Source organism: Coptis chinensis, chromosome 3 (assembly GCF_015680905.1).
Source record: "Coptis chinensis isolate HL-2020 chromosome 3, ASM1568090v1, whole genome shotgun sequence".
NCBI lineage: Eukaryota > Viridiplantae > Streptophyta > Magnoliopsida > Ranunculales > Ranunculaceae > Coptis > Coptis chinensis.
The window spans coordinates 2,465,330-2,493,119 of NC_141458.1; the positions used below are offsets into that span (position 1 = coordinate 2,465,330).

Genomic DNA, 27,790 nt, shown 5'->3' on the forward strand with positions numbered 1-27,790 from the left:
GAGAGCCAGGTTGGCCGTCTTGTAAACTTGCCCAGCCTAGTGCCTACATCAATGGAGCAGGTACGGTATGTTCGTACCCTACTACTCTGTCTACATGTGCGCATTCTGTAAGATTCTCATTCATTTTGAATAAGAAAGAATACTAATTAGAGGGGTGCTCCTTAGGCCAGTGATTAGACTGGAATTACTATTCTAAGTTTAGCATTTATCCTTTTACTTACAATTACCAAATGAGATAAGCTTCTGCCATCTCAAATATTCTTTGACTATTCAAGAAGTCTTTCTGCCAGAACTTGGTTGTATTGGTGATTTAACTTGGATGATCGAATCCACATGTTTACTAGCTTGGCTCATATGCTTTGTGAAATTTGTGGAATACTTTTTTGGTGAGTACAGTTAAGTGGTAAAGTCAGCTAATTTAATCTACTGAAGTAAAAATAATTTCAATCGGTCAGACCAAATCCAAACATGGTTTAATCGGGTCGGAGCATTTGAAAGCCAAATTAAGAAACTACCAAGTTAATTTGGGAGGAGAAGCTTAATATAGCACCTTTTGTTTTGGGTAATCAACATCATAATGTCTAGGGTTACAGACTTCTTTATTTTTCTAGTATGTCCATTAGCCAAGGTGGAGGCATTTCTAGCCATCCCAAATCACTAGTTATAGTTTTTCCAAAACAAGTGTGCTGCTTCATTACCAATGCACCCAGTTACACAAAACCGTCCCAAAAGTGGACATCATATTTAGCTCCAATGTGTTTGACTAAATTTGTTATTCCCACCAGGTTGTACAAGAGTACAAGACGATTATGCATTCAACCACAATACTGAACAATGTACGTCACTGTCAGAGTGGATGGTGATATATATTGGTCTACTATATAGTTATTCATGGCCCTCTTGGTAGGCATTAAAAGGGTCCTATAATCTATATAGCCAGTTTGCTCTCCATAAACCCAGCAACAAACAAGGTTTGCTCTCTATAAAGTATAAACCAACAAGTAGTACTGCAAAGTGCAAACTGCCTGCATTCGGTGAATTTTTACAAAGCAAACTGTGATATGGAAGCTGGAACCCTTAAAGCTCTTCACTTGAAGTCTCAAAACTCTCATACTGGTTCTTTCTTAAGAGGGAATCATTCTTTCATTGCTACAAGAAGGTTGTCCATTTTCTGCAACTTCAAATATGCTATACTATCTGTGACAGCCAGTGCTAGATCTGATCAGGTTTGCACTCTCTTTCTTTCCAAGTTACTCGCAACCCCAATTTTTTTTCTTATGTACAAAATAAAAGTAAGCTCCAAATTGCACAAGAGCAAAATGTTTTCCTAAAGTCATACACTGATACACACGCTCAAAACACTGTATAAAATTTTTTTCATTTACGCAAAGGAGCAAAACACTACAATATATGGCCAGCTATTCCTTAGCGCTTGGTAACAAGAATGAGTGTAGCTGTGTAGGTAATAACTAATATCGTCTTCTTTTGGGAGAAGTCTAAAAATGTCAAGAGATTATGTTTGATAATCGCTGAGTTGGAGATAAGATCCTTGATCCATCTAATACAGGGTTTTACAACTCTGTTTCTTTGTTAAACAGAGGATATTGCCATATTGGTAAAATACTTGCCCTTGTCTTGTATTGCTCTACGGTTCGCTACGTATTAAATATGTAACATTTGGCCATTTGCATGTACCTCTTATTGGAGTGATTTTTTGGTCCCAGCGGGTTTTCCTCCAAGCCGAATCCTAGCCTTACACGTCTACGGTTCGCTACGTATTAATGTACTCTAATCGTCATTTACTTATTTGCCCTTAACGAGCTACAGGGAAAAATAAAATGAAACAAGAAAAAAGTGGACTCTTTAACGTTCTACCAAAGGTTAGACGAGGCAATCGCAGCTATCTTTATCCATTTAAAATGCAAGTTTACGAGAAATTTTATCTGCTTGGTTTCATAAGAATCCAAAAGTCAATGTTACTTGGCTGGAACATCATGAAAGTTAAGTGAAAGTCATTTCTTCTAATCTTTTTAAAAATTTAAAATCAATTTAGAAGAAATTCCATATGAGTTGGTACAATATTACTCTCAGAGTCTCAACCGAGTAGTACGGTGGAAGGAGAAGCATTGTTGTGTCTGGTAGATGTACAGTGTTAGAAATTTAGAAATCATGTTTTCCGTTAATTAATAACAAAGTTTTTACGTCTTTTAAGTTTTCTTTCTTTTTCCTCCATTCGGGGTAAAATGGTACACGAGGATTTAAGCAATTTGTAACTTCCTATTTTGCTGGGATTGGATTGAAATGTGTACTGCGGAGATTAGGCTTGGAGCCCTTAGAGAAAAACCGCTGGGGGCAAAAAATCACTCCCTCTGATTGTGTTTCTTTGAGTCGCGTATCGTGTTTCTCTGAGTTGAGTGATTCAGGCTGGGAAGTTGGCTGGCGTAACACTTCAATATGGGCTATGGCGTAAAACTACTTCTTTGTGTTGCTTAATTAAAAGCCAAACGATTTCTTTTTTAATGATTCCTTTTTCGATAAAATCACTTTTAATGAGTTTATGTTGATGTTAACCATGATTTGGGTGTGTTGACTCAATCTGGACTGAATATTTGGGCTACTCAACATCCACACCCAACCACCGATTTCAACAGAGTTACAAGTGTTGCAATTTGTATTTTCCTCTTTTGAGAATAAGAGATTCTCGTGCTAGCTTGCTATAGAAGTATAGATGGTAGAACTGTATAACATAAATTATAAAATACAATGTATGCAAGAACAATGTCATGGGGGGACTTGTAAACTTTGGGCTTCCACCTCAAAAACAATTGATGTGATAAGGGTTTAACATGTGATATAGTTACACAAGGCTTTAAGTTTTCCCTCTAGGATTAGACAAAAAAAAACACTAAAAGACGGTCATTGTATCTTTATACGTAATTACATATACTTTAATCTACCCTGTACAGAACTTTTTTATTTTTTGGATAAACACCTTCTACAGTAATTTCATAAATATATTTAATTAATTAGATAAAACTATATTATTATTTACTATTATTTTAGTGGATCACAAACACATCTTTAATAAAGGGGGTTAATTAGACTAAACCCATTCTATTTTATATACATACATGTTTAGACTAAACTCCCTATTGTATAATTCCTTTGACGTAAATCCCCATTATGTTTTCTCCCTGTCACACCAACGTTAGTAATTCACTTAATACTCTAACTACCCTTACATATTATTTTAGATTTTTAGGGTAAGCTACGACACAAAAATTGTTTTAATGCCAGGACCAGGTTTTTCATTGTACAACTTCATTGCACAACTTCATTGTTGGCTTCTTTATTGGTGGAAGCTCAAATTTAATGCTAGGACCAGGGTCTTCTTAGGCAGTAATTTAGGCATTTTCTATAAGTGGTTTCATAGAGTTATTTATGAGTTTTTTTGTGTTTTTTTTTTTTTTTTGTTATTATCTTTAATAACTTTGGTTTTGATCAAATGTGCACAGTAGTTAGGTGCTATGTGACATTGCTTATGATTATCAATCAATGTTTTGTTAATTTTTTGGTTTGTATTTTGTATTATAGTTATGTGTGAAATGGTTTTATGCAGTAATGTGTTATGCATTGTTTATTATTAATGTACGAACCATTTATTTCCTTTTACAAACCCAAACCAACTTCTACGATGTAATTTGTACCTCATTTTCCCATATTAATACAATTTTGCTAATTTAGAAAAAAAAAAAATTATTAATGTATTCCTATACATTAATGACCTGTGTTTGGTTGGTATGTATTGCTAGATTTACATAGAAAGGGGAGTGTGAAATTGAATGGAGATTGCTAGATTTATATAAAGTTGGAGAAAGTGGACGGATGAAAAGACTATACCAGATCTATATAAAGGCGGTTAGGGTATTAATGTTAAAATGTCACATGAGAAAACATAATGGGGGGTTTATGTTTAAAGAATTATATAATAAGGGTTTAGTCTAAACATGTGCATGCATAAATTGGAGGGTTTAGTCTAATTAACCCTTAATAAAGATTCCTAATTTTTCTTTGTTTTAATTCAATTGCATTATTGTTCTTTAATATAATTTGCAGAGACTAATTTTATTCTTGTTGATTTTAGTAGTGATGGATATCTTTGATGTAATTTCCTATGTTCCAGGTGAAATATTTTGGACATCCAAGTTCATGTGCTCATCTGGATTTGTCACATGAGTTGATCACAATTAGGAAATCAACAACGAACTTTGCATTAGCTAACTTGCTTGAGTTGGGTAAGACGTACTCCTCATTTCTTTCCAAGTAAACTTGTGTTTTAGTATGACGCTTGTATTTGCCACCATATCTGCACCCCCATAAACAATCATCGTTGGGTTCGGTACCGTTATAGCGCCACCCACGACTATGTGCACTATCCAACATCATGGCGTGCCAACACCGCCCAAAATTATGGTATGCTTGCCCGCCCAATTTTATGGCGTGCCTCTCTGTCCAAAATTATGGCATCATATAGCAGTTTCAGATTTAGAAAATATATTTGGCAAGATACGCTTCCATATTAAAACTTTACATAATTACAGAAGATTTTGTAGCAATGAAGGAAATAATACTTCTCATTATTATCCTATAAATACTCCATTCCTCTGAAACAAAGAACGACGTTCATTTGAGAGACTTGATTCCAGAGAACGATTTGGATACGTAGGCAGCCATTGAATGTACAGTCTCAACAATTCATTGCAACAACCTCCCTTACGAAACCATTGGTGTATTTGGGAGAGTTTCTACCTAAACATAATTGGCGCCGTCTGTGGAGATGTCACCACCAACTCGTTTTCTTTCACCACGTGTCCCCTGTCAAATTCTGGAAGTTCTTCAACAGAAAGGTTCCTCAAGTGGAACATTCTCTTCAGATCACTAGCGGTAGTACTTTGAGCAAATTTATTTGTTGGTAAGGCAGAGCGCTCTGCCCATCTGCGCTGCAGCGTCTCGCCCGACAAGCTAGTCATCATCCATCTCGCCCCATTGACGCCGGCCTTAGCCTTCAACTCCCCAGAATCCTCTGTCACAATCACCATATGGCCGTATAATCTCTTTCGACTGCACAACTTTGTGGCCTGTGTTTCTTGCAACCTTACCACGCCCTCAATTTACTTAGTATCACTATAATATGAAATACACGTGAAACAACACTCGTTATATAAGCTTCTTATGATTCTCACAACTTAGGCATGGGGAGCAACTTTCTATCTTCACGTTCCTATCCTTCTATTTTGACATTCAAGGACCTCACTAATAAGCAACCCTTAGATCAATGTTTCTATACCCCACAAATTTACCCTTTACTGTTTCTTATTTCTTAAATATTGAGTCAAACTTCTATAACCAAAGGTTGCTTTTTATCCAAAACTTCCTATTCGCACATGCCAACCTTATTAAACCCATTTTAAGAGCCGTAAGATTTTGCATGGGTCTTAATAGCTACATATGGTAAGTTAAATTTGACGTCCTCTCCTGCTAATAATCGCACAATCCACTCGAGAGTCGTAGCGTTTGGATTTGGTCCAGTTTGGATGTGGTCAAGTACCTTAGCTAACGTCCACCATCACATCCCCTTCGAGCTAGTTTTTTTTTTATTATTCTTCACCACAAGGAACTAGTTCTATCCGGCAAAGAGGGGGCGGCCGGTGTATGTGCCACCATATCTGCACCCCTATAAACAATCATCTTTGGGTTGGGTACCGTTATAGCGCCACCCACGACTATGTGCGCTGCCCAACATCATGGCGTGCCAGCGCCGCCCAAAATCATGGTGTGCTAGTGCCGCCCAAAATTATGGCATGCTTGCCCGCCCAATATTATGGCATGCCTGCCTGTCCAATTTTATGGCGTGCCTGCCTACCCAATTTTATGGCATGTCTGTCTGCCCAAAATTATGGCATCATAAACTAGATATAGCAGTTTCAGATTTAGAAAATATATTTGGCAAGATACGCTTCCATATTAAAACTTTACATAATTACAGAAGATTTTGTAGTAATGAAGGAAATAATACTTCTCATTATTATCCTATAAATACCTCATTCCTCTGAAACAAAGAACGACGTTCATTTGAGATACTTGATTCCAGATAACGATTTGGATACGTAGGCAGCCATTGAAGTTACAGTCTACACAATTCATTGCAACAACCTCCCTTACGAAGCCATTGGTGTGTTTTGGCGAGTTTCTACCCAAACAACGCTTGTTGATATGACCCTTGTTGAGATCCTACATTGGGTATTCAAGGGTCGCGGTATTGGCACCCCGATAAATGGGATTAGCACCCCTTTGACCAATTCAACGGTACTAGCACCCCTCCATTAAATACACAAAAAACACTAACGGCAAGCACCTGCCGCGGGATCGCACAATCCATGGCATCGGGTTGCCGCGAAATCCCATATCCCACAGAAGGTGGCTTCCATGGGTCTTTTTAATTTAATTTAATTTTTTTAATAGCCACCATAAAAAAAAAGTTAGTTGCCGCGAGATAATTTTTTTTACTAAAATGGAGTCTTTGCTTGTGTTAATTATCAAAACTCTTTTTCATTAATTTGATCACAAAATTTTCTTATAGCATATAAAAATATTTGCCGCGAGATAGCAAAATTATGGCTCGATTATATATATTTTTTTGTCATGGTTTTAGTGTTGTTCTTAGAGTGTATAAAGAAACTTTAAAAAAGAAAATGAGGTATCCATATGTCGTGTGTGTTTAATATGCAAAATTTGAAGTGAAAAAAAAACAAAAAACACAAAAAAAATATGCCGCGGCAACTGCCTGTCGTGGGATATGCGATCTTGCGGCAACCCGATGTCGTGGATTGTGCGATCTCGCGGCAGTTGCCTACCATGAGATATGAGATCTCGCGGCAACTGCTTGCTGTAGAACTATGGGCATGTAGGGTGTAAAAGGACATATAAGAAATAACCATTATTGTTTTACTTTTTGTCAAATGGGTGCTAGTCCCATTTATCGGGGTGCCAATACCGCGCCCCGTATTCAAAGCCTTGGATACTAATAAATAAATCCTAAAGCCACTTCGCTCAGTGCCATTGGTTTTGAGTGGTTCTTTCTATAAGATCAACAAAGAAAAAGATATATTGAAAATGGAAGGCGTTGTAGGGTGTATCTTTGTTGATGAGCAGAAATTTTATACTTCACATTAGCAATTTATGATCAAATTAAAAAGACAAACTAGTAAGACTACAACATATGCGTATGTGCTCTTCTTTTACATCATGATTGGGCCATTGTAGTAAATTGCAAATAAGAAATTTTATATTTTCATGGGCCATTGTAGTAAATTGCAAATAAGAAATTTTATATTTTCATAAGTCTAATCGCCATGAAACTAAACCATTGTTCTAAAAAAATAAAAATAAAAATTTATAAATACGAGATGAACTAGTACTATAAAAAAGTTGGTCGAATGTGTAACAAAAAGAATAGAGTTATATAGAAAGGTAAGAATTCTTCAATAGCAGAGCGAGAGTGGAGAAATAAAAAATGTGCAAGTTATAGAATGTTCATCATTCCAACAACGGGAAAAATTTGGACTTTGGATGTTCTTGAATTTTAAATTCAGGTTTTAAGAATAATCTCCCTCCTCTTTAAACCGGTACATATAACCTCCCTTTACACAGACAAAGTGATAAAAATCTCATGTTTTTTAAAATGCAAAACCACAATTGAAAACTGACCAAAATATCCCTCTGCCCCCAAAAAGATCCACGTTCTCTCCTTCTACATCTTTGCGTCGAAAAGAAAAAAAAAATAAAAAATAAAAAAACAACCCAAAAAATACAGAGATTAAATTTCTATCTTCTAAAAAAATTGGAAAGGAAAAAAAGAATAAGAAATAATTGGAACATTAAAAAGAAAAAATAAATATGATTGTAGATTTGTAGATCCGACACTTGTTACTCAAAAGAAACAAGATCTACAATGTACTAAATAAAAATCATTGTGTTTTTTTCAAAAAAATGTGGTTTTGCAATTTTGCAAAACAAAAAGCTAAATATTTCAAAATTTGTATGAAAAATCTAATACACAGTCAATTTGCTATGTAAAAATAAATTCGCATATGCTAATATTATTAATTTATGTATGAAAATATTAATTTACATAGTCAAGTGCTATGCAAAAGTAAATTTACATAGGCAAATTGCTATGGAAAGATTATTAATTTACATATGCAAAAATAACTTTACATAGTCAAGTGCTATGCAAAAATAAATTTACATAAGCAAATTGCAATGCAAGAAAAAACTATGTATTACAAAACTTATATGAAAAATCAGTTTGTATAATAAATTTTATACTACGCAAAAACAATTTTACATAGTATAATTACTAGTTGCATACTGAAAAAACATATGCAAAAATGTTTTTTCATAGTCAATTTCATATGTAAAGATAAATTTGCATACATAATGTCTATGTACAAATAAATTAACATAGTAAAATTTCTATGTAAATATAAATTTGCATACTGAAATTTTCATGTAAAAACAAATTTACAATCATGAGATTTGCATAGACAAATCACTTTGTAAACATTAAATTGCATACTGAAATTTCCATGTAAAAAAATATTTACATAGTTATAGCTACAGAGAAGAATCATCATGTAAAAATAAATTTGCATACTAAAACGATTATGTAAAACCATATTTACATAGAGTCATGGGATCTGCTGAGAAAAATCAATATGTAAAAATAAATTTGCATATTTAAATTTCTATACAAAAACAAATGTACATAGTCACGGGAATCTAATTTATTCAAATTAGGATAATAAAGAAGAATCAACAAAGCAAAAACAAAGATTCACAACAATCAATCGAAACGAGAAAGAGAATAATGCTTCATTGTTTCTTCTTTATGAAACTATGTTTCTTTATTGTTAAACTTGATTTCTTCATTGTTGAAAAAGATTTTTTTTTTGCCAAACCTAATTTCTTTTTCACAGAACCTTGTTATTCTAATTTTAAAGTTGAATCGTGTTTATCGAAGTTGAATCAGTGTTCTTCTTTGTTTAAATGATGATGGATATGACACCTTATATCAAAAGGGTAAAAAATGAAGCAAAAAATTTGGGAAAATAAAGCATACAGTGATTTTTTTTTTTCTAATTTCAATAACAGGGAGTTTATTTGATGAGATGCACAAAACAGAGAGGTTATGTGGTATAGGCTGATGGGTGGGTGTTTTCACATAACCCGGAATATAAACAAGCGGGGGTTATGTGGTATGGGCTGATGGGAGGGCGTTGTCACATAATCGGAATATAAACAAGGGGCTGAGGCCCATTTCTTGATTTTAAATTGGGCACGGTTGAAATATAAGAATGAACTTTCCAACTGAAAATATATGAACTTAACGAAAATACTAAACTCAATTCTAGGCCCATGTTTGACACAGGGCTAGTTACTTTTGTCAAACGTTTTGGCGTGAAGTAGCCATTGGCATTAGCCAGTCTCATTCCCTTTTTTCTTTTTATAATCAATTTTATGTATGCATGTTAGCTTTTCTGTTTGGAGAAAGTTGGAGTATGTCGTATATACAAGAATCAAGCTAGAATGACTACATAGGGTTGCCGAAGTTTAGGGTTGGAGGAGGATTCCATTTTGAAAGTTAAGATTCATCTTTAATTTTACTCGTGGAAACCGACAAATATAATGTATGTATAGAAGAGTTACGAGTGAGTACAAATTTAAATGTCTTATTAGGCATTTAGGCACATTCAATTCCAAACATGCTATTTCCTCATAAGCTCATAAATAACATATTCTTCCATCTCAAATCACCTTTCTCCATTAAATAATTATAAGTAAATCTCCGAGTGAACTTGGTCCATTATAATTTGGAAGCATTATAACAAAATGGACAAGTCTAACAAAAAAAAAAAATCAATGTCAAGATGCACAGTGCTTTCTATATGATTTGGTCTAAACTTTGAGGTACACACTAGATGTATATTTCAATTCAATTATAGTTTGGAACTTTGGAATTATCGGAATTTTGAAATCTCTAAATCACAATTCTTATGAAATTCAAAGATTTCCGACACAAGTCAGTCCCAAAATAACCATCAAAATTTAGACACTCCAAAATCCAAATGGAATCGCAAACACTTAATTCACTACTTCAAAACAACTAGCTAATGATGCAACTATTTTTGGTTTTTGTAAGGGTACCTCTCATACTCCTAACCCATGAGCTCACGATCAAATATATCACACCAAATCCGAACACTTGATTTATCTTCAGAGGAATGTTCAAGAAACACGTGCATACCAACTTGCACCTTTTGTCATGTACTTATTGAGACCCTGAACAATGACAAAATGCATACTACGGGACTTTAAGGCTGTGTTTGTTTAGTGGCAAATCTCTAGTGGAAAAATATTAGATTTGCCAATGTTTTCCCACTAGAGATTTACCAGACAAATTTCTAATGGGAAAATTTTTGTTTGCCAGTGTTTGTTTGCAAACATTTATAGTGGAAAAATATTAAATTTGCCATTTTTGTTAGTGTTTGTTTATATGGTTTTTTTCCGTGGCAAATAATATTTCAAATTTGTGATTTTATTTTTTTATTTTTATTTTCAAACTAAAAAAAAGGTGAGGGCAACAATTTTGTTTTTTTTGGATAAGTTAAACAAACATGGACGCAAATGATAATGTTATGGTCTGACAAAGTGTGTTCAACAATTGATTAAAACCCAATGACTACATTGGCATATACATGTTGCAAGGATAAGTAATAAAATGAGCAAAAACTTATAGGAAATCGATTCACCAGGATAGGAGAAGCTTCACATAAGCTATAAATTATTTGCAAGTGTCTGAATTCTCCTCTAAAACCTCTTGATATGTTGTCACTCATATAGTCATATGTATACAAAGAAACCGATGTCGTAAAAACAATATTCTCATAGAAATTGATAAGAAAGTCCAAATACATAACCTAATGAGTACAACAACCCTTATAACCAAAAATAATTTGAATAGACTGCTATTAAGGGTCGTATCCTATGTGCCACTAAAAAATTTATAAGAAAAAATAGTCCTAAGCATGACACTCCCCAGTGCCGGCTCATCCATTAGGCCACTTAGGCGGCCGCCTAAGGCCTCAAAATTCCCTTATTTATCCTTTATCTTTGGTATTACCATATATTTTGAAGAAAAAAAACTAAAAAAAAAGGATACTAGGAATCAATTTGGTTTCTCCCCACCCACTAAATTTCAGGAGTGAATTTGTTTTAAGAAAACTTATTTCTATAGTCCACTACAAAGTTTGCATCTCGACGTTACATGACAAATCCAATGGTTATAAGTGGCGTATTTATCTTAATTTTTGTGGTAGAGTCCTCATTTAGTTAGATTTCTAAATTGGAAATAATAAAAGAGAATAGAAAAGTCCACGTTATATGCTAGAATCTCCATATTATATGGCACCTTTTCCAGTTATTCTCCACTTAATTAAAGACATTTTAAACACATATTAACCGATTTTCTCTCCTTTTCAAGGTCGCTCTCTCACACACCGCCCTTTCATGTTTCATTATTTTACTCATTAACTTCTTAACCATTTGTCCATTGATTATCTATTATTTTTGTATTTCAATTGAAATCAATCTACTCTTCACTCTTGTATGTGAAATTAAGGGTTTTCAATTTTAATATGAATCTATTAATTTATTATTTGTTTTTTTTTTTTTTTTGTCAATTTTCAAAGAAAAAAAAGAATGCCTCACATGGCTCATTGTCTAAGGCCACATCTAGGCTTGAGCCGGCCCTGACACTCCCCATTGAGATAGATTATCTGCTAACCATCTCCTAACTTCTAAGAAACTCAATAGAAAATGGTGTAAATGTGGTGTCAAAAGGTGAGCTGAAACATGCACACGGTCCACAGGCAGCTCGTATCTCCAACGATAAGTAGAATTAAGGATCTTGGTGGGTTTGAACCACCATCACCTTGAGATACATGAAGATACGCTTCAACTCCCAATTGCTCTACCATTTAAGCTAAAGATCCACTATGTGTTTATTAAAACAACTTAATTAAACAAACTTATATAACCTCTGCAAACAAGAAAAAATATCAATTTATAATAGACTAGAAGAAACCAATCTTTTGAGTCATCAAAAATTCAAAACAAGCATGCAATGTATATACCATGAGATATACTATTGAACGAGGTTGTGTGTAAAAGAATATATAGTTGCTATCTAGCATAGTGAACTCACAGATACTGGGGTGACTAGCAGCTCAATCAGGCAATTGCAACATCAACTTTCTCAAACTAACTAAAAATCCCAATAGAATGCTAGAACATACATTATCTAAAAAATGATAATCTATATCCAGTATCCACTAATCATGACCATCTGGTATCTACTAATAAGCGTTGAACAACCACGAAAGAATGTTGAAGCACTCAAAACAAATTACAGAAAAAGTTCAAGCAATTTAAATACACTTAATACTTATGCTTCAGTCCAAACAGTAACAAATCAAATAATATATAATCTATAAACTACAAATCCATATCCTATTTGTTAAGTTCTTCTAACTATCTACCCGTTACACATTATATCAACTTTTCAGCATTTCAGTCGCTAGTATACTTTGTCTTCATCTTCAACAATACAAACATACAGATCTCTATGTACAAAAAAATCTAAAGTTAACCATATAAGTCTATTTACATTCCAAAGACAAGCAATCTAAAAGTCATCAACAAATAAATTGCAATTTAACCATATAAATTTCAAAATCCAACACACATTTCTTCAAATCAACTTACAACGTGAACAACAAAGCTTCTACACGATAATTTGGTTTGGAAACGAGACGAAAATATTTGACAGATTGAAAAGGTTTACAAAGTCCATTAAAACGGGTTTGTGAATATGATTGAAAATTTTGGGAGATTTGTAGGAAAAGGAAGAAGGGTTTGGAGAGAGGAGCGAGAGAACAGAGGTGACCGAGAGTTTACCTGCTCAAGGGAGTGGTGAGAGAGATGAGAGCGAGAGATGGTGGCAAAAAGATTTGGAGGGGGAGGGGGGAGTGGATCATATTTTCCCGCTTCTCATCATATTTTACGGGCAAATAAAGATTCTGTTTGCCGGTGCCTATTTTGGCAAGCAAACAATTACAAATTACTGTTTAAGTTGGAAAATATTGACTCGTGCTACAAAGACCTACTTTTCACTATTTGGATAACGCTAGTTTGCATTGCAATACACACGGATACGTATTTCTATGTAAATCAATGATTACTATTAGTAGGTCTGTTAAGTAGGTCAAATTAGTAGGTTTGTGTATCATTCAGTGTTCACGATTCCGAATGAAATATTGGAATTCCGTCGGATATTTCGGTTTAAAAAAACAACGAAAAAAACAACGTAGGGTCGAAATATTGATGATTCTGAAATCTTGTCGAAATCAAAATATAACATGAGTCAAAACATTTGCAATTTCGGTTTTCCAAATTTTTAGAATTCCAAAAATCCCAAAATCCAAAACTATGGTATGATTACTGGAAAATATCATTTGCCAGCCCAGTTTGCTAGTAAACAAACACAACCCCTAAAAAAATACATAAACTTTTGTACGCTCCAAATACAGCATAATATATTAGTTACCGGTTGACCGACCGAGGAAGTGAGGAGATTAGTAATAAGGGGCATCAGATTATTTGACGCGTTGAGTGCAGCTACCTTGCCACTTATTACAATTTCAGTTTTTCAATTTGAAAATTGTCAACAAGACAACAAGTGTAGTTTAAGAACTTCACGTACTTTATTATCCAAAATAACACGAAAGTATGACGTGTAAATCACACCTATCTTTATTTACAAGTATGCAAACCGTGCTATGCATCGATTTTTTTTAAGTTTTGAAACTCGGCCCTCGAGATTGATAGTTAGCATGGTTTATTTGGATTCTAATTGTAAATGGTAATTGTAATTATATAGGAGAGACTCATATATTTACTTTTTAAAACAAAATGGGAGATAATTATGTTATTTAAGTGATATTAAGAAGAATTTTTTAAATTATCAATAATAAAATAGGGTCTGTTTTAATTTCAATGTGGAAAATGGGGTAATTATTTAATTTAAGTAACATTAGAGATGTGTTTCTAAATTATTAATAAAAAAAGAATCTTGTTCAAATTATATTAATAAAAAATGGGCGTTTATTCTAAATTTAGTAAAAGAGGTATTTCTAAATTAAGTAAATAAAGAGATTTTGAATTACCTAATCCATATCCAAAAAATTATTCCGGAAGACCTGGCTATCATATAGTGTAGATATGGAAAAAAATATCACAATCTATAATTGTCATCTTATCTTGATATCAGGTTACCACATTTGCCCCTTGCCACTAAACCAAATCTGTGGCTCGATGACAGTTACTACTTACAGGTTGCCCTCTCAGACTAAACCTAAGCATTCACTTATTTTGGCTGGTGCCACAAAAAAATGAACCATACAATAGTTGTTGCCGTTCCAGGAATATCTAGGGGCAACATAAGCATTTATAGTCAAGAAGAAGTCCTGTTGTGGCAAAAGTATTAAAGTGGTAAATTGTAATTCAAATTGATTCAGTGTTCCTTTTTGGGTAGTCAATTAGTCAAATGCACTGAGTTTCACCACGAGTCCTATATAAGTAGGCTTCTTTTCTCCCACTTCTACACGGCTTATGCATTTTTCATATATTATCTTTTTTCTAATCTACCTCTATCTCCCCTCTTGTTTTCAGTATATCATGACGGTGATCGTTGCAGGTGCATTGTTTCTCTAGAGTCTCAATATCAGAAAAAAATTAAACAAACATATTATTTTCTTTGAATGTCACATTTTTTTCTTATTTATTTATTTTGGTTATTAAGTTTTTCTTATATAATGTAATGAATAAATTGTAGAGCCTGTTATCTCTGTCCATGGGAACGATTTCGAGATCAAGAATAATGAATACGAAAAAGAGAAAGAGGAGCTCGACTTGAAGCTTGATGGAGGTTTTGTTGTCCCAGACAGCAATGCATTTGGCCACTCTTTCAGGTTTCATGAATTACATGCAGATTTCTTAATTTTTCAAGATAAAAATCATAACATGTCAAAATATTTCTTGTCGATGAGCGAGTTGAATTATTTTTTCCTTTTCGGCCTGAGAATTTATTGTTCTCAATATCTTGGGCTCATAATTTTTGTTGTCATCATTTTAGGGACTATGAAAAGGAGAGTGAAAGGAAAGATGCAGTTGAGCAATTCTACAAGACTAACCATATTAATCAGACTTATGAATTTGTAAGCTTCTTTCATTATAGATTCATAACAACGTGTCAGATATCACAAGTGAGTCCTCATTTAAAAGTTCGGGGAAAAAAAAACAGTTTTGACATGATGTCCTGTGTTGATTTTCCGTACCCTCTAAAAGTCCTCATTTGAATACTTTCGTACTTCTCTTTGTCCTTCAATTCTATAACCGAAGTTTTGGAGTCCTAAACGTGGAAACACGAAATCTTTTTTGGGTTGGTGGGAGTGAGACTTAGCTGGAAAGTGGGAAACGATAGATATGGTAGGACCCATTTCTGAGTGATGAGCTGCACGGCATATGGCCTCCCTCATTCACTTCCTATTTTTTATCTGCTGGCAATGACGTTTGCAAGACCTACTACTTGGTTAATTTAAAATTAAAAAATAAAAAGCGAAAAGAGACAAAATATGAATAAATATAAATAAATATAAGTAAAAATATAAAGGGCACAAATAAAAGAAAATTATAGTTTATTAAAAATATATAAATAAAAATATAAAGGGTTATACCAAATGAGTATAGAACTAGGAGTGTGCATGGATATCCAATTATCCGAAACCAAAACCGTTTATAGCGGTTCTGAGTCCTAAAATGTTATCCCATTAAAAGTGGGTCTTCAAGAACCGAACCGAAAAAAAACCGGATCTCTTTAAAACCGTATAGTAAAAAACTTATAATTATGATATATAAAGTTTAGTATTATATTACATTAAATAAAGACAAATCAAAACATTATAATATATAGTTTTTGTTTGTTAGGTGTAAAAGTTTACTAAATATATATTGTATAATAGTATTTTTTTTGTTTGGTAACTATATAACATAATACTTAATATGTGTTATTAAATGCATGTTTTATAATATTACATTAAACACATGTATTATAAATTATAATAATAATGTAAACGTCTAGATGTATATTATGAATTAGCTAATACACTATATATATTAACTAATACGCGTGTACATATTTGATATATTACATGTGTATATATAGGATGATAAATACGTGCAATACTAACTAACGACATAATTGTAATACATATATTTATTCTATACATGACGCATGTATGTATAATATAATGTACACGTGTACGTATAATTTATTAGATATACTTAAAGTACTTAAAAAACTTTGAAAAATTATTGAATTTAGGACTATTAGTTCTTTTGAGAGGACAAAAATATCGGTGACAAATATTATTATCACACTAAAAACCAATTTTAATATTTTTTACATAAGTAAAAAAGTAATTTTAGCAATAATAATGTATAACCCGAACTGGAATTGAAGCCCGAACCGGAACTGACTTAATTAATGGGTATGGATCCGGGTTTTCTAAATATAAGGAAAAAACCGAAAAACCCGAACCCATTAGGAACTGTTAAAAATAAATCCGAAACCAAAACCAATAAGAATCGAACCAGAACCGACCCATGAACACCCCTATATAGAACCCAAATCACTCATGCTATCGGGTATGATGGTCTTTATTTTTTGAGACTGATTTGAAGGTGGCTTTTATTATTATTATTATTATTATTTTGTAATTATTCAGTATCAAATTATATGTTTACAATTTACAAGAACAAGAAATTGGTCCAGAAGACCAATTCTAGGCCAAAATCACTCTCAATGTCTGTTTTTTTTTTCAAAATCACACTCAAACCTAATTTTCGAGTGAAAATAACCAAGTAATGGGGCTGACAACCCAATTTTCCCAAATATTTTCGCCCTAAGTCCACTTCAATTTTAATTTCACCATAAGTCCTATGTAAATTTCAATTTTCATATATAAAATATTATATGTAAAATACTATAAGTGTTTTATTTACTGATCATACATTATATTGAGGTATGAACAATGATTGTTCATATTCCAATAGGTGTTCTTATTGATCATACATTATGTTGAGGTATGAACATATTATGTTGAGGTATGAACAGTGATTGTTCATATTCTAAATATGTATGAACAATGATTATTCATACTCCAATAGGTGTTTTCTTACTGATCATATATTATGTTGAGGTATGAACAATGATCGTTCATACCCCAAATAGTTATGAACAACGATTTCAATAGATGTTCTCACTAATTATACATTATGTCGAAATATGAACAAAAATTGTTCATAGCTCATGTTGAGTACTACATGTCGGGTCATTTTGGTTGGGTCGAGCCGTTTTTAATTTTGCATTAGGAGTATATTTGTCTTAATATCTATCCGGTCTTTTCTAAATGATTATAAAAAAACTGATGGGTTTGAGAGTGATTTTTTCTTCTTTTTTGTCAGAGTTACTCTCAATTACAAGAAAATATCTCATGCCATCTGCAGCTCAACACATCCTTAAGTTGCCCACACATCTTTTTGATTTTAAAATTGCTGATGATACACCTCACTTTAAAGATTCCGAATATCATCTACAATAACTTGTTACATAATTTGAAAAAAAAAATATTTTGCCTGGTTTGGTCACTATTTCCCTAAAGATAAATTCAAATTTAAGGGCAAAAGGATTCTCTACCGTGTTTATTGGCAGGAAAGTTATCCTAGAAATTTTCTTCTCACATTCTTTAGAAAGCATTTCCCTATCCACATTTCAATCACCTTTTATACGAGAAAACCTTTTCGTATCAAACACCAGGCCAAGATGAAGATCTTCAAATTTTCTCACGTGTTCAAAACACTAATGTTTATTTTCTTTGACAAAATTTTGCGAGCAATCAAACATGACACAATCAAATTAATTGACAGTATAGTTTTTTTGCAATACCACTTGCATTTTGCTTTTAAATGATACCAAATTGGATTAAATTAAAATAGATTGGCACCCCTAAATGGATGAAGTTGATATATAGAAATTAGAATGGCACCACTAAATGTCTAAGTATGTGGTTCCAGTTTGTATGTATCAATTATTCTACGGTCTGGTTATCGAAAAAATATTTCTACGGTCTTTTAGGCTAACAAGAAGAAAGAAGATTATGGAAAGCTTCAGAAGGCTGTGATGAGCATATGGGAGTGCTGTGAACTTCTGAATGAATTTGTTGATGAAAGTGATCCTGATCTCGATGAACCCCAGATTGAACACCTTCTTCAAACAGCTGAAGCAATCAGGAGGGACTACCCTAATGAAGACTGGCTGCATCTTACTGCCCTTATTCACGGTAGTATTTCTCATAAATATCAAGATGATGATTGTAATGCATACAAAGGAACATTTATGATTGTGGCTTTTGTTGTTCTCTTCTGTTGTAGACTTGGGAAAGGTTATGCTGCATCCTTCCTTTGGTGAAGAACCTCAGTGGTCTACCGTGGGTCAGTTGTACTTCCCGTCAGATATATTTTGGTTGATAGTGGAGATTCTTTATTTCTTTGTACGAGAAATGCTTCGTTATACTCTTATAAATGTGAAAATTTCTAATATCAGCTCCTGGACGAAAACAATTTAGTTTACAAAGTTTATAGACAATTAATGATTCATCATGTTATTTTTTTTTTTCCTTTTCAGGCGACACTTTCCCGCTTGGATGTGCATTTAACGAAGCTATCGTGCATCCCCAGGTACATTAGTTTGGCACGAATCCAGTTTCCGCCCTTAGAAAAAATTAATAGTATTTTATCACACAGTGAATCGAACATAAAATCGAACAGGATTAGATCATACTCATACTTCCGTTTTATCACACAGTGAATGCATCTTTTTTTATTTTCACATGTACTGGTGTACTGTATTTAGTAGGATCAAACCAACACATCCCCAATTTATCTTTGATACTTTAGAAATCGTCCCATACTGAACATAATTTTACCACCTGAACCTGAAAGGAAGTGTCTCCGGCCTGAAGCTTCTTCCTACTTATACATAAAACTTATCTCTGTGAATCAAGACTAAAATGCATATATCAATTATCATCAAGATCTAATGAAGTAACTGCTATGTACGGTAGAAACATGCTTGCAAAAACGATTACTAGTAAGTGTTTACATCAAAATAACCATGCAACACTTCTAAGCTTCGTTAACTCAACACTAAATGCTGAATTTGTTCATTTATGGGGCAAAATCACTTCGTGGCATTAGTATTTCAAGGAGAACCCGGACTACAACAACCCAAAATACAACACCAAGCTGGGAGTTTACTCGGAGAACTGTGGACTGGATAATGTCACTATGTCTTGGGGTCACGACGAGTACATGTACTTGGTAAGTCTCAATCATCATATATAAAATTCTTCTCACCACGCTACAACTTCCACGAATTAATATATGTACGGCGATATATATCATCATGGCAGGTGGCAAAGGCGAACAAGACAACTCTCCCACATGTCGGTCTCTTTATCATCAGATTCCATTCATTTTATGGTAACACATCTTATTGTTTACGAGATGATTTATCTTTGTAGTTTCCCTTAATACTGTTATGTGTTGATGATGACGATGATGTTTATTGGTACTTGGCTTGTCATTAAAACAGCACTGCATCGCTCGAATGCTTACACCTACCTTATGAATGAAGAGGACGATGAGGGTCTTAAGTGGCTCAGAGTTTTCAAGTAAATTTTCTCCCTTTCATATGGTCACATTCATCTGGTATGCTATTATATGGGTCTTATCCAAAGTTGATTTTGAGTTGGACCGAGGCATTAACTAAAACCAACCGACTTTTTTTATATAGAAAAACAAGATTGACTACCATGCGATCAGTATCCTCGGGCCCAAAGTCGTTGGTTCGATCCAAAAAGATTTTCATTGGACCCAAGTTTCGGCCTCAACCAAACCAAAAATCCGTCCCTCGGCAACTGGGAAAACAAAACTCTCAATTTTGTTGCTAGTTTATTACGTTGTTGACATATAGATTTCTTTGATTCTTCAATTTACCCCCATTCAATTTGTTGATTTGCCTAACCTTTTTGTTTTCGCCATACAGCAAATATGATCTATACAGCAAGAGCAAGGTGAGAGTTAACCAGGAAGACGTGAAACCATACTATATCTCCCTCATCAAGAAGGTGATTTCATTTATAATCTGTGTCTTAGGTTGCACTGTTTTTCTCCGGGTTTATACTGATTTCATATATGACTATTTTTATGTGTTTTGCTCTTAATGAATGCAGTACTTTCCTGAGAAGCTCAGATGGTGATGAAAAAAAGTAGAGTTTAAGGAGGCTTGAAAACATCCGAAGTACATGTTGTACTGTCAAGCCAGGAGTAAAATGTGTGTAAATAATGTCTGTATGAACCATAGTGGTGAACCGTAGGTTGTTTTAAGTGTGTTTTGTGTAATAAAGAAGCCAACGAGGGAGATATTATGTTGTTTCCTTGGCGGCGGTTTCCATCCATGGACTCATGGACCTTTGCAGTAATAAATCCATAGGTACTTTCTATAACTCTGCATTTTAGCTTCAATTATATTTTTTGATGGTATATTACATCAAGTTGAGAATGCACTTATAGCTTAATTCACAAGAAACAAGTAAAGCAACCATAGTGATATAACCATATTATACCATGTACGATACTCAGTAATTAGAGGTAACTATGTGCACTTTGAGAATTCTCGCTTGCTCCCTGGAAAAGACTGGAGCTGGAGGTGCGGCAGGGCATTGGTAAAATGGTGCTTTAAACAGTTTGATGTCTTTGATTATCGATGAAGCTTGGAAAAAAAACCTACTAGACCTTTTTAAGTATGGTGTCTGCAATCGAGTAACAAAATATTTTGGCCGGACTTGGGTTTGGGATTTCATAAACCTGAAAAGAGATATTTTCCCCTCCGAGTCATTTCAATATTCATCAATTCATTCATGATCAGCACAACTGATTCACAAGTCCTTTTCAAAATGTTCGACCAGCTTCACTTTGTCCATGCATTGCCTTGGGGTCCTTGGTATGAGCTGAGCCAAAATAAATTTTAGGCTCTCAGTTTAATAAACAAGCCAAGCCTGAATGTTCACTGAAGCTTGTTGGCCTGTGGTATTCGCAGCGATCCACTCCACGTCCACTCACGTGCCCACTACTAACCAACGCCTCACACCAAAATAGAAATGTCCAGTGCTCACGATTTTCACCCAATTTCTCGCAGCAGTTTTCAAACATTCACTGATCCCTGTCAATTACATTGTTTAAGGCTTTAAGCACAAGTGGGGTGGGATTGTGGGAAGTCGTATAATCGTATCAACATCTTGAACTTATCCATTATCTTAAACTTAACTCAATTAGAACTCAACCATAGTTAATTACTCCACTAATTGCAGTTCATTGCTACTTCAAATATAAGCAAAGCCTTGTATTTTCTGTCTCCACTCCAAAGCCAAAGAATGGTTATGCTAAGTGAAAAAACTCATCAAATCTCTACCAGCAACGTTCCTCAATAACCCCATCTCAACAGATTAACGCCTGTGATAGTCTCTGCTACATTTCTCTAGGACTCCAGCATACTACTTGATATGTTTGAAACCGACGAGTTTCGCATGTATGAATTTAAGGTACGCCGTTGTGCGAATAACCGCCCACACGACTGGACAGTATGCCCGTTCGCTCATCCTGGTGAAAAAGCCCTGCGACGAGATCCACGTAAGTATTACTATTCTAGTAACCCATGCCCAGAATTTCGTAAAGGTGGCGAGTGTAAAAAAGGCAATGCATGTGAGTACGCTCACGGCATATTTGAGTGCTGGCTACACCCAGCTCGCTACCGGAGTCAGTTGTGTAAAGCCAGTTCGCGTTGTCGTCGTCGAGTTTGTTTTTTTGCTCACTCGCATGAACAGCTCCGAGTTACCGTTCCTGCAGAGTCACTGAAGCAACTCTGTTACGACTCATGTGAAGGATCAACACTTGTGTCCCCGCCATACTCACCATTGTCCGGTTCAAATTCGATTGATGAAATGGATTTCATGCTAAGTAATATGCGACTCCCAGCAGATTTCAACAGTAATAGAATCCGTTCTGGAATCCAAGTCGAAGATTTATGGAGTAGGGGTTGTTTAGTTGAAGAGCCAGTAATGGAGAGGGTGGAGTCTGGGAGAAATCTGCGTGCAGCAATATTTGAGAAACTGAGTAAACGAAACTCATTTGGTTGAGGACACTCACCGGGTTATGTTCAAGCTTATTCTACAGAGTTGGTTGGTTGAGCGGACTCACTTGAGAGTCAGTACATGTGGTGGTCTGGTGGAGAAGCGTTAAACTGGCTCAAAGAATTTTCGGTTGTAAATATAGAAGATGTGGATATTGAAACATTAAGCATTCTTTGTACATTGTAATATCGTTTCCAGCTTATAGTGTGTTTGTATCACTTGCAATATCAGATCTCTTTGATAATGTTGATACTTTTTTGTTCTGTCCCTAATATAAACGTGGTTTAACGTTGCAACAATTCAACATGTCATCTAGATCCAGATACAACCATAGAACAATCCAACAAACAACCTCATAGTGTTTCTTAAAGAACTAAGAAGCTCTCACATCAAACTAGCATTCACTTTAAGATTGTTCATCATATATAACGTTTTCCGTCATTGTCTGAGTTTGATCAGACGCAGCTGCTGAAGATAGGAATCTGACCGAATGATCGGGCCTAACTTTAAGCTGACAGGTGACAAGCATGTGAAGACTCTTTATTGTAGTCTTATCATGATACACATAACACATCTGACTGGTTAACTGTTTTAAACTCCGATCATACTCAGATGCTGCCTGAAAAACTATCGACCACTCAGGCCTCACCCTGTTCATAACTTCACATACCTTCAGAATTAGTTTATTTACTAGATCAGATTATGAGGGCCACTTTGAACCACCCTTCAAATAATACTTCACACTCAATTTATTTACTAGACCAGACTATGACTTGGATAATGTTGAATGAGTTCTTCCTTATCCAAAGCAGCTTTTCTAAAGTACATCAATTTTCGCGTGAGAACCACCCAATTTTTTTTTCTTTATTTTATTAAATTAAGCGAAGACTGCACATAGAACAGTAAAGTAGAAATTAACAAATGGACACCAGAAGCTAAATGACATCTTGGTAATTGGCATATCCATCACTGTGTCCTACAATAAAAACTACAAAAGAAAAAAGGAAATGGTCTACCGACAGAACGACCCGCAGCTTCTCATGTTATGCATTTATTGAACTTTTGTAACAAGCAACAAGAACCAAGGCCAAGTGGTAATATAAAACTCCAGAAGAATTTTTTCAATTATGTTGCAAATGCGCACTAGAAAAAATGTAGAAAGTGTGACAAAAGGAGCTGGCCAAGGTCATCCCCTGCTTTATAATCTATAGTCTTAACTGATACTACTATGAACACTTAGAATTAAACGAATCAGTGACAGGTGTTATTCCAGAAAAAATATTCACAATCTAACTCATCAATCATTAACCACATCGGCCAAAAAATCTATATACAACTCCCACCATCAGTTTTGACTAAAAAAATAAACTCCCACCATCAGTGGGAAATAATCTTGATCAATAACAAGGATAGATACTGACCTGTTAAAGTGCCATCTCAGCTGTTAATGCAGCTATCTCGTCCTCCTCGGCTTTGTCCTTCTTAGGAGCAGGCCAAGTAGGTTGTCTTTCTGAAGGAAGAGGTACTACAGGTGTAGTAGCAGCAGGGGTAGCAGGCTGAAGAAGCTGTTCTTCCAACTCGGTACCTTCCAGGTCCAAAAGCTCAGCTTCCAATTCATCCTACATTGAAATTTTAGGCTGTTCAGAAAAAGACATATATTACAGAGACAGGACAAACAAAAACTTGACAAGTTATACATCGTCAATATCAAGAAGTGCGCCAGTGGGATGTTGTAATGACTCGTTAATCATTTTCATGTTTTCCTGCAGCTCGTTGATCTCATCCATCGTCTTGTCCACATCCTTGATACTCCTGTAATAGGATGACAGATTATATAAGCCATAACAATATTTGTTCATTCAAATAAAACACAAGACATCATTATAATCTTTCCATCAAGAGAGGAACTTGGTAGCATTTCCAATCAGCATGGATGCACAGAAATAGGACACTCAAGTTTGGCCCTATAGATACCTCATTTTTTGAAGCAAGACAAGATATCCAATCTCTCCTATACTCACAAGGCGGAAGGGGTTTGTCAGAATTTAAGATAATCAGACTATCAGAGGAGCCCAAGGCATGACTAAGAATCTAATAACTGCCACTGCTACGTCAATGTGGCAACTTCACATAAATGAATATAAGGACGATATTGCATAGAAACTTTGAAATATTAACATTTGACAGAACCAGGACCACCATATAGAAAGTTTATAATTCTTTTAATCCTCCCATACCATGTGTATGTTACTTCTATTTGGTAACTTGGTACCAGGAGATTACTAGATCGAAGTTACAACCTAACCTAACTAGGTTAGTAACTAAGAGAAGATGGTCTAGATACTAGAACCTTGTGGTGTACGAAGGGTGATCACATTTGATAAATGAGAGACCTTTTATTTTGCGTATTATAGTAGTTTTAATTAGCTTATTCCCATGGTGGTAATTGCATAATACACGATGCAATTACCCCTTGTTTACCTCGAGATTTGATTAGTGTTGTATGTATTTCTTTGCATAGGAATACGTTAACACTTTTTTGTAAGTAGTTAGCTCACTTAGAAAAAAAAAAGTACCAGCAGAATAATCCATTAATCTGGTAAAAGAATCTGGATTCAAAGGAAGATACTAATGCTGGACCAGCAGAGCACATGTAAACCCATTTAACTAATTTTGTAACCTTCACAACGAGAAAGGTAGGGGAGAATTTTTTATTTCAGGTTCATTCCAATCAAAATATTTTAAGCTCTTATTTTCTTATATTTATAATGATTTCTCTTTATTGAGATAAGGAAACCTAATATGGAAGTACAGCTTACATAAAGTAAATTTTCACTCACATATTTTTCTGCAGCTTCCCAATTGCTTTTGCTCCAGTTCTCAATGCACTTACTGTTTCTGTTGTAGCATTCGCGCTTTCCAGCATTATCATCTATAATTTAGAGCACAGAACAATATTCAAAAACCTTTCATAGTATTAAATACCTCCAAGCATTCCTAGAATCACAATTGGGTCATCCATGAAGTGAAACATATATTTCTTGATCAGCTTTGGATAGAATTATTACTGGAAACTGAAATACTATCAGGGTACCTGATCATGGATGCGCAACTGAAAATTTCCAAGCTGTGAAACTTGTTGTTCGTAAAGTTTTTTCTTCTTCAAACATTGTACAGCAGCTGCTCAACAGAAACCGTACACCGAAATTCACAAATAGATTCCATATGTAACCAATTATTAAGTAGGAAACATAGTGACATCCAACAAATCTGCTAGCTCTTATAGTTAAACTACTCTCATTTCACTCAAACATAATCTATCAACCCTGCACTTGACACATTTAGGATTGGATAAAATAGACACATCTTGGAAAGAAAAGAAACAACATGAGCAAGATTTCCAGAATTGGGATACTGATGCGCAGAACATTTTGCAGTAACTGGAAATGCCATGTGTCTTGAAGTGAATTTTTAATGGTAAAGACAAAAATAAAAAGTGAATTGTTAATCCAAACATTCAAAATATTTTGGGATTATCTTAAAGTGTATTAAAAATATTAAAATCCAGGAACAATAAGAAAAATCCTTATAGTAGCAACTCTTTCTTTTTCAACTCGCCAGCTTTTACATGGATAGTTATATATGCAAATTTTGATGAACTTTACACTTGTTATTTCATATACGTTATGGTGATGTACCTAATTGTTGGAAGGGAAATGATGATAGGCCCTCAAAATATGTTCCGAATGATGTAGCGCGCAAACATGCATGGAGACCTCTAACCCCATTAACATCAATTTCTGAGTTACTTCTTGTCTTCATATCAACCTTAAATTGAGTCATACGACTCATACTAAATCGTGCCACTTAAATAATTTTAAAGTCTACCGCACCATTCAGTCTATACACTATTCAAATCAATGAAGAGACGTGTGAATCAAGCCGTATAATGTGAAACAAGAACCATAATTAGTGATGGTGTATGTAATATTGTTTTCACTAGAGTAAGAGCGAGCGCAGTTCACATACCCTTCAATCAATATAACTATCAATTATTAGAAAGATGGAGAAGAAGCCATACCACTTTTGTTCTTGGAATTGATAAATTTCTTCGCCTTTTCAACCTCTGCAGAAGCCTTCTTTAGGAAGACTTTCTCTTTTTTCTCGAGCTCTTCAAGTGCCTATGCAATTTATAAGAAGATGGTGAAGGTTAGAAATGTGCGTGCCATATGGAAACGAACACCGCAATATAGAAATATCACGACAAACATTATATAAAAGAGTTGAGGATTGGCTTAATTAATGTACCAAATTAGAGAGATAAATAACATTTGGATAATGTGTAGGATAGTGTATTATTCTACACACAATGATATAGTGCTAAGTGTGCGAACCACAGCCTAAGAGCTTTTGACTTCACACACATTAACCTGTCTAGGTTTACACATTTGTTGTAGATGGGTGGATGAGGCAATAATAAAAAGCACCAACACTATTTGCACACCACAAAATGGTGAACAATTTATAAAGTAGATCTCAAATCAACCACAAAATCTGGATTAAGTCCACAAATCAATTACATACCACCACAAGCCCTAATCATGTGACGGATACTCTAGGAATCACAACACTGAAGCTCTCCATAAGTTCAAATGTCACCCGTGAACTGACGCTATTTTTTTTGCTAGCATTGTAATATACTTAAAGTTAGATTATTACTTGAAACCGTCTAAAGCCAACCTTTAAAAACAGGCCTTGACCATATTTTAGAATCTAACTAGTAACCTTTACCATCTATAAATGACTTATACACCATCAACACTCACTACTCACTACACGTTCTTCCAAGTTAGTAAGAAGTCGCAAATAGCAATACAAGTATTACTATATCCAAAACTAGTTTTGTAACAATCATCAGAGATTACTTTAACAAAATAAAGTTTTTTTAAAATAACAAACCCATCAGAAATGCCATAGTAGATTAAGAGTTAAAAGAAAAAAGAAACCAGAAAACAACTTTTATGAATTATAATTGGGATATACTCGAGCGCACCATACCTCGGTCAACTTATCTAAAGTCGCAAGGGCATTTGTTTCTTTCTTGTGTTTGCGGAATAATCGGGGAAACATGATTGCTTCACTTACTCTACGTCGAAGAGAGAAAACTTGGAAGTGTTAACGAAAGTGATTGAAGTTTGAGCAAACAAGTATTTATACTGATGACTGGCCTGGGTCTCGATTCGATGTTTACCCGAATTAGGATTCCTTCGCAGACTTTGGGCCCATTAAAGGCCCAATGATAA

At 34.5% G+C, this 27,790-nt stretch overlaps 2 protein-coding genes and 1 pseudogene across 8 annotated transcripts; 2 read left to right on the forward strand and 1 right to left on the reverse strand.

The window, feature by feature from the left end:
- The first annotated feature begins 886 nt into the window (after positions 1 to 886).
- Positions 887 to 22,786, forward strand: LOC147507223 (inositol oxygenase 1-like). 6 transcript variants are annotated; one of them, XR_015217588.1, is made up of 13 exons: positions 1,148 to 1,226; positions 4,184 to 4,295; positions 14,851 to 14,875; positions 15,014 to 15,149; positions 15,314 to 15,395; positions 18,374 to 18,578; positions 18,670 to 18,729; positions 18,923 to 18,975; positions 19,495 to 19,617; positions 19,710 to 19,779; positions 19,892 to 19,970; positions 20,093 to 20,426; positions 20,532 to 22,786. XR_015217588.1 is itself a non-coding variant. In XM_086599938.1 (12 exons), the coding sequence occupies exons 1-12, from the start codon at positions 1,062 to 1,064 to the stop codon at positions 20,556 to 20,558; spliced, it is 1,194 nt and encodes a 397-aa protein (XP_086456064.1). In that variant the 5' UTR covers positions 894 to 1,061; the 3' UTR covers positions 20,559 to 22,786. The 6 variants fall into 6 exon arrangements, 1 of the variants encoding a protein (XP_086456064.1); XR_015217587.1 differs by lacking the exon at positions 14,851 to 14,875 and having other exon boundaries at positions 887 to 1,226; positions 18,670 to 18,788; XR_015217586.1 differs by lacking the exon at positions 14,851 to 14,875 and having other exon boundaries at positions 889 to 1,226; positions 18,670 to 18,788; positions 20,345 to 20,426.
- Positions 21,716 to 27,790, reverse strand: LOC147507224 (vacuolar protein sorting-associated protein 32 homolog 2-like). 2 transcript variants are annotated; one of them, XM_086599940.1, is made up of 7 exons: positions 27,739 to 27,790; positions 27,546 to 27,633; positions 26,569 to 26,668; positions 25,582 to 25,667; positions 25,328 to 25,419; positions 24,185 to 24,299; positions 21,716 to 24,106 (listed from the first exon to the last, which is right to left on the reverse strand). In XM_086599940.1, the coding sequence occupies exons 2-7, from the start codon at positions 27,615 to 27,617 to the stop codon at positions 23,912 to 23,914; spliced, it is 660 nt and encodes a 219-aa protein (XP_086456066.1). In that variant the 5' UTR covers positions 27,618 to 27,633; positions 27,739 to 27,790; the 3' UTR covers positions 21,716 to 23,911. The 2 variants fall into 2 exon arrangements, with proteins under 2 accessions (XP_086456066.1, XP_086456065.1); XM_086599939.1 differs by lacking the exon at positions 27,739 to 27,790 and having other exon boundaries at positions 27,546 to 27,712.
- LOC147507225 (zinc finger CCCH domain-containing protein 23 pseudogene) lies at positions 21,861 to 22,786 on the forward strand (annotated as a pseudogene).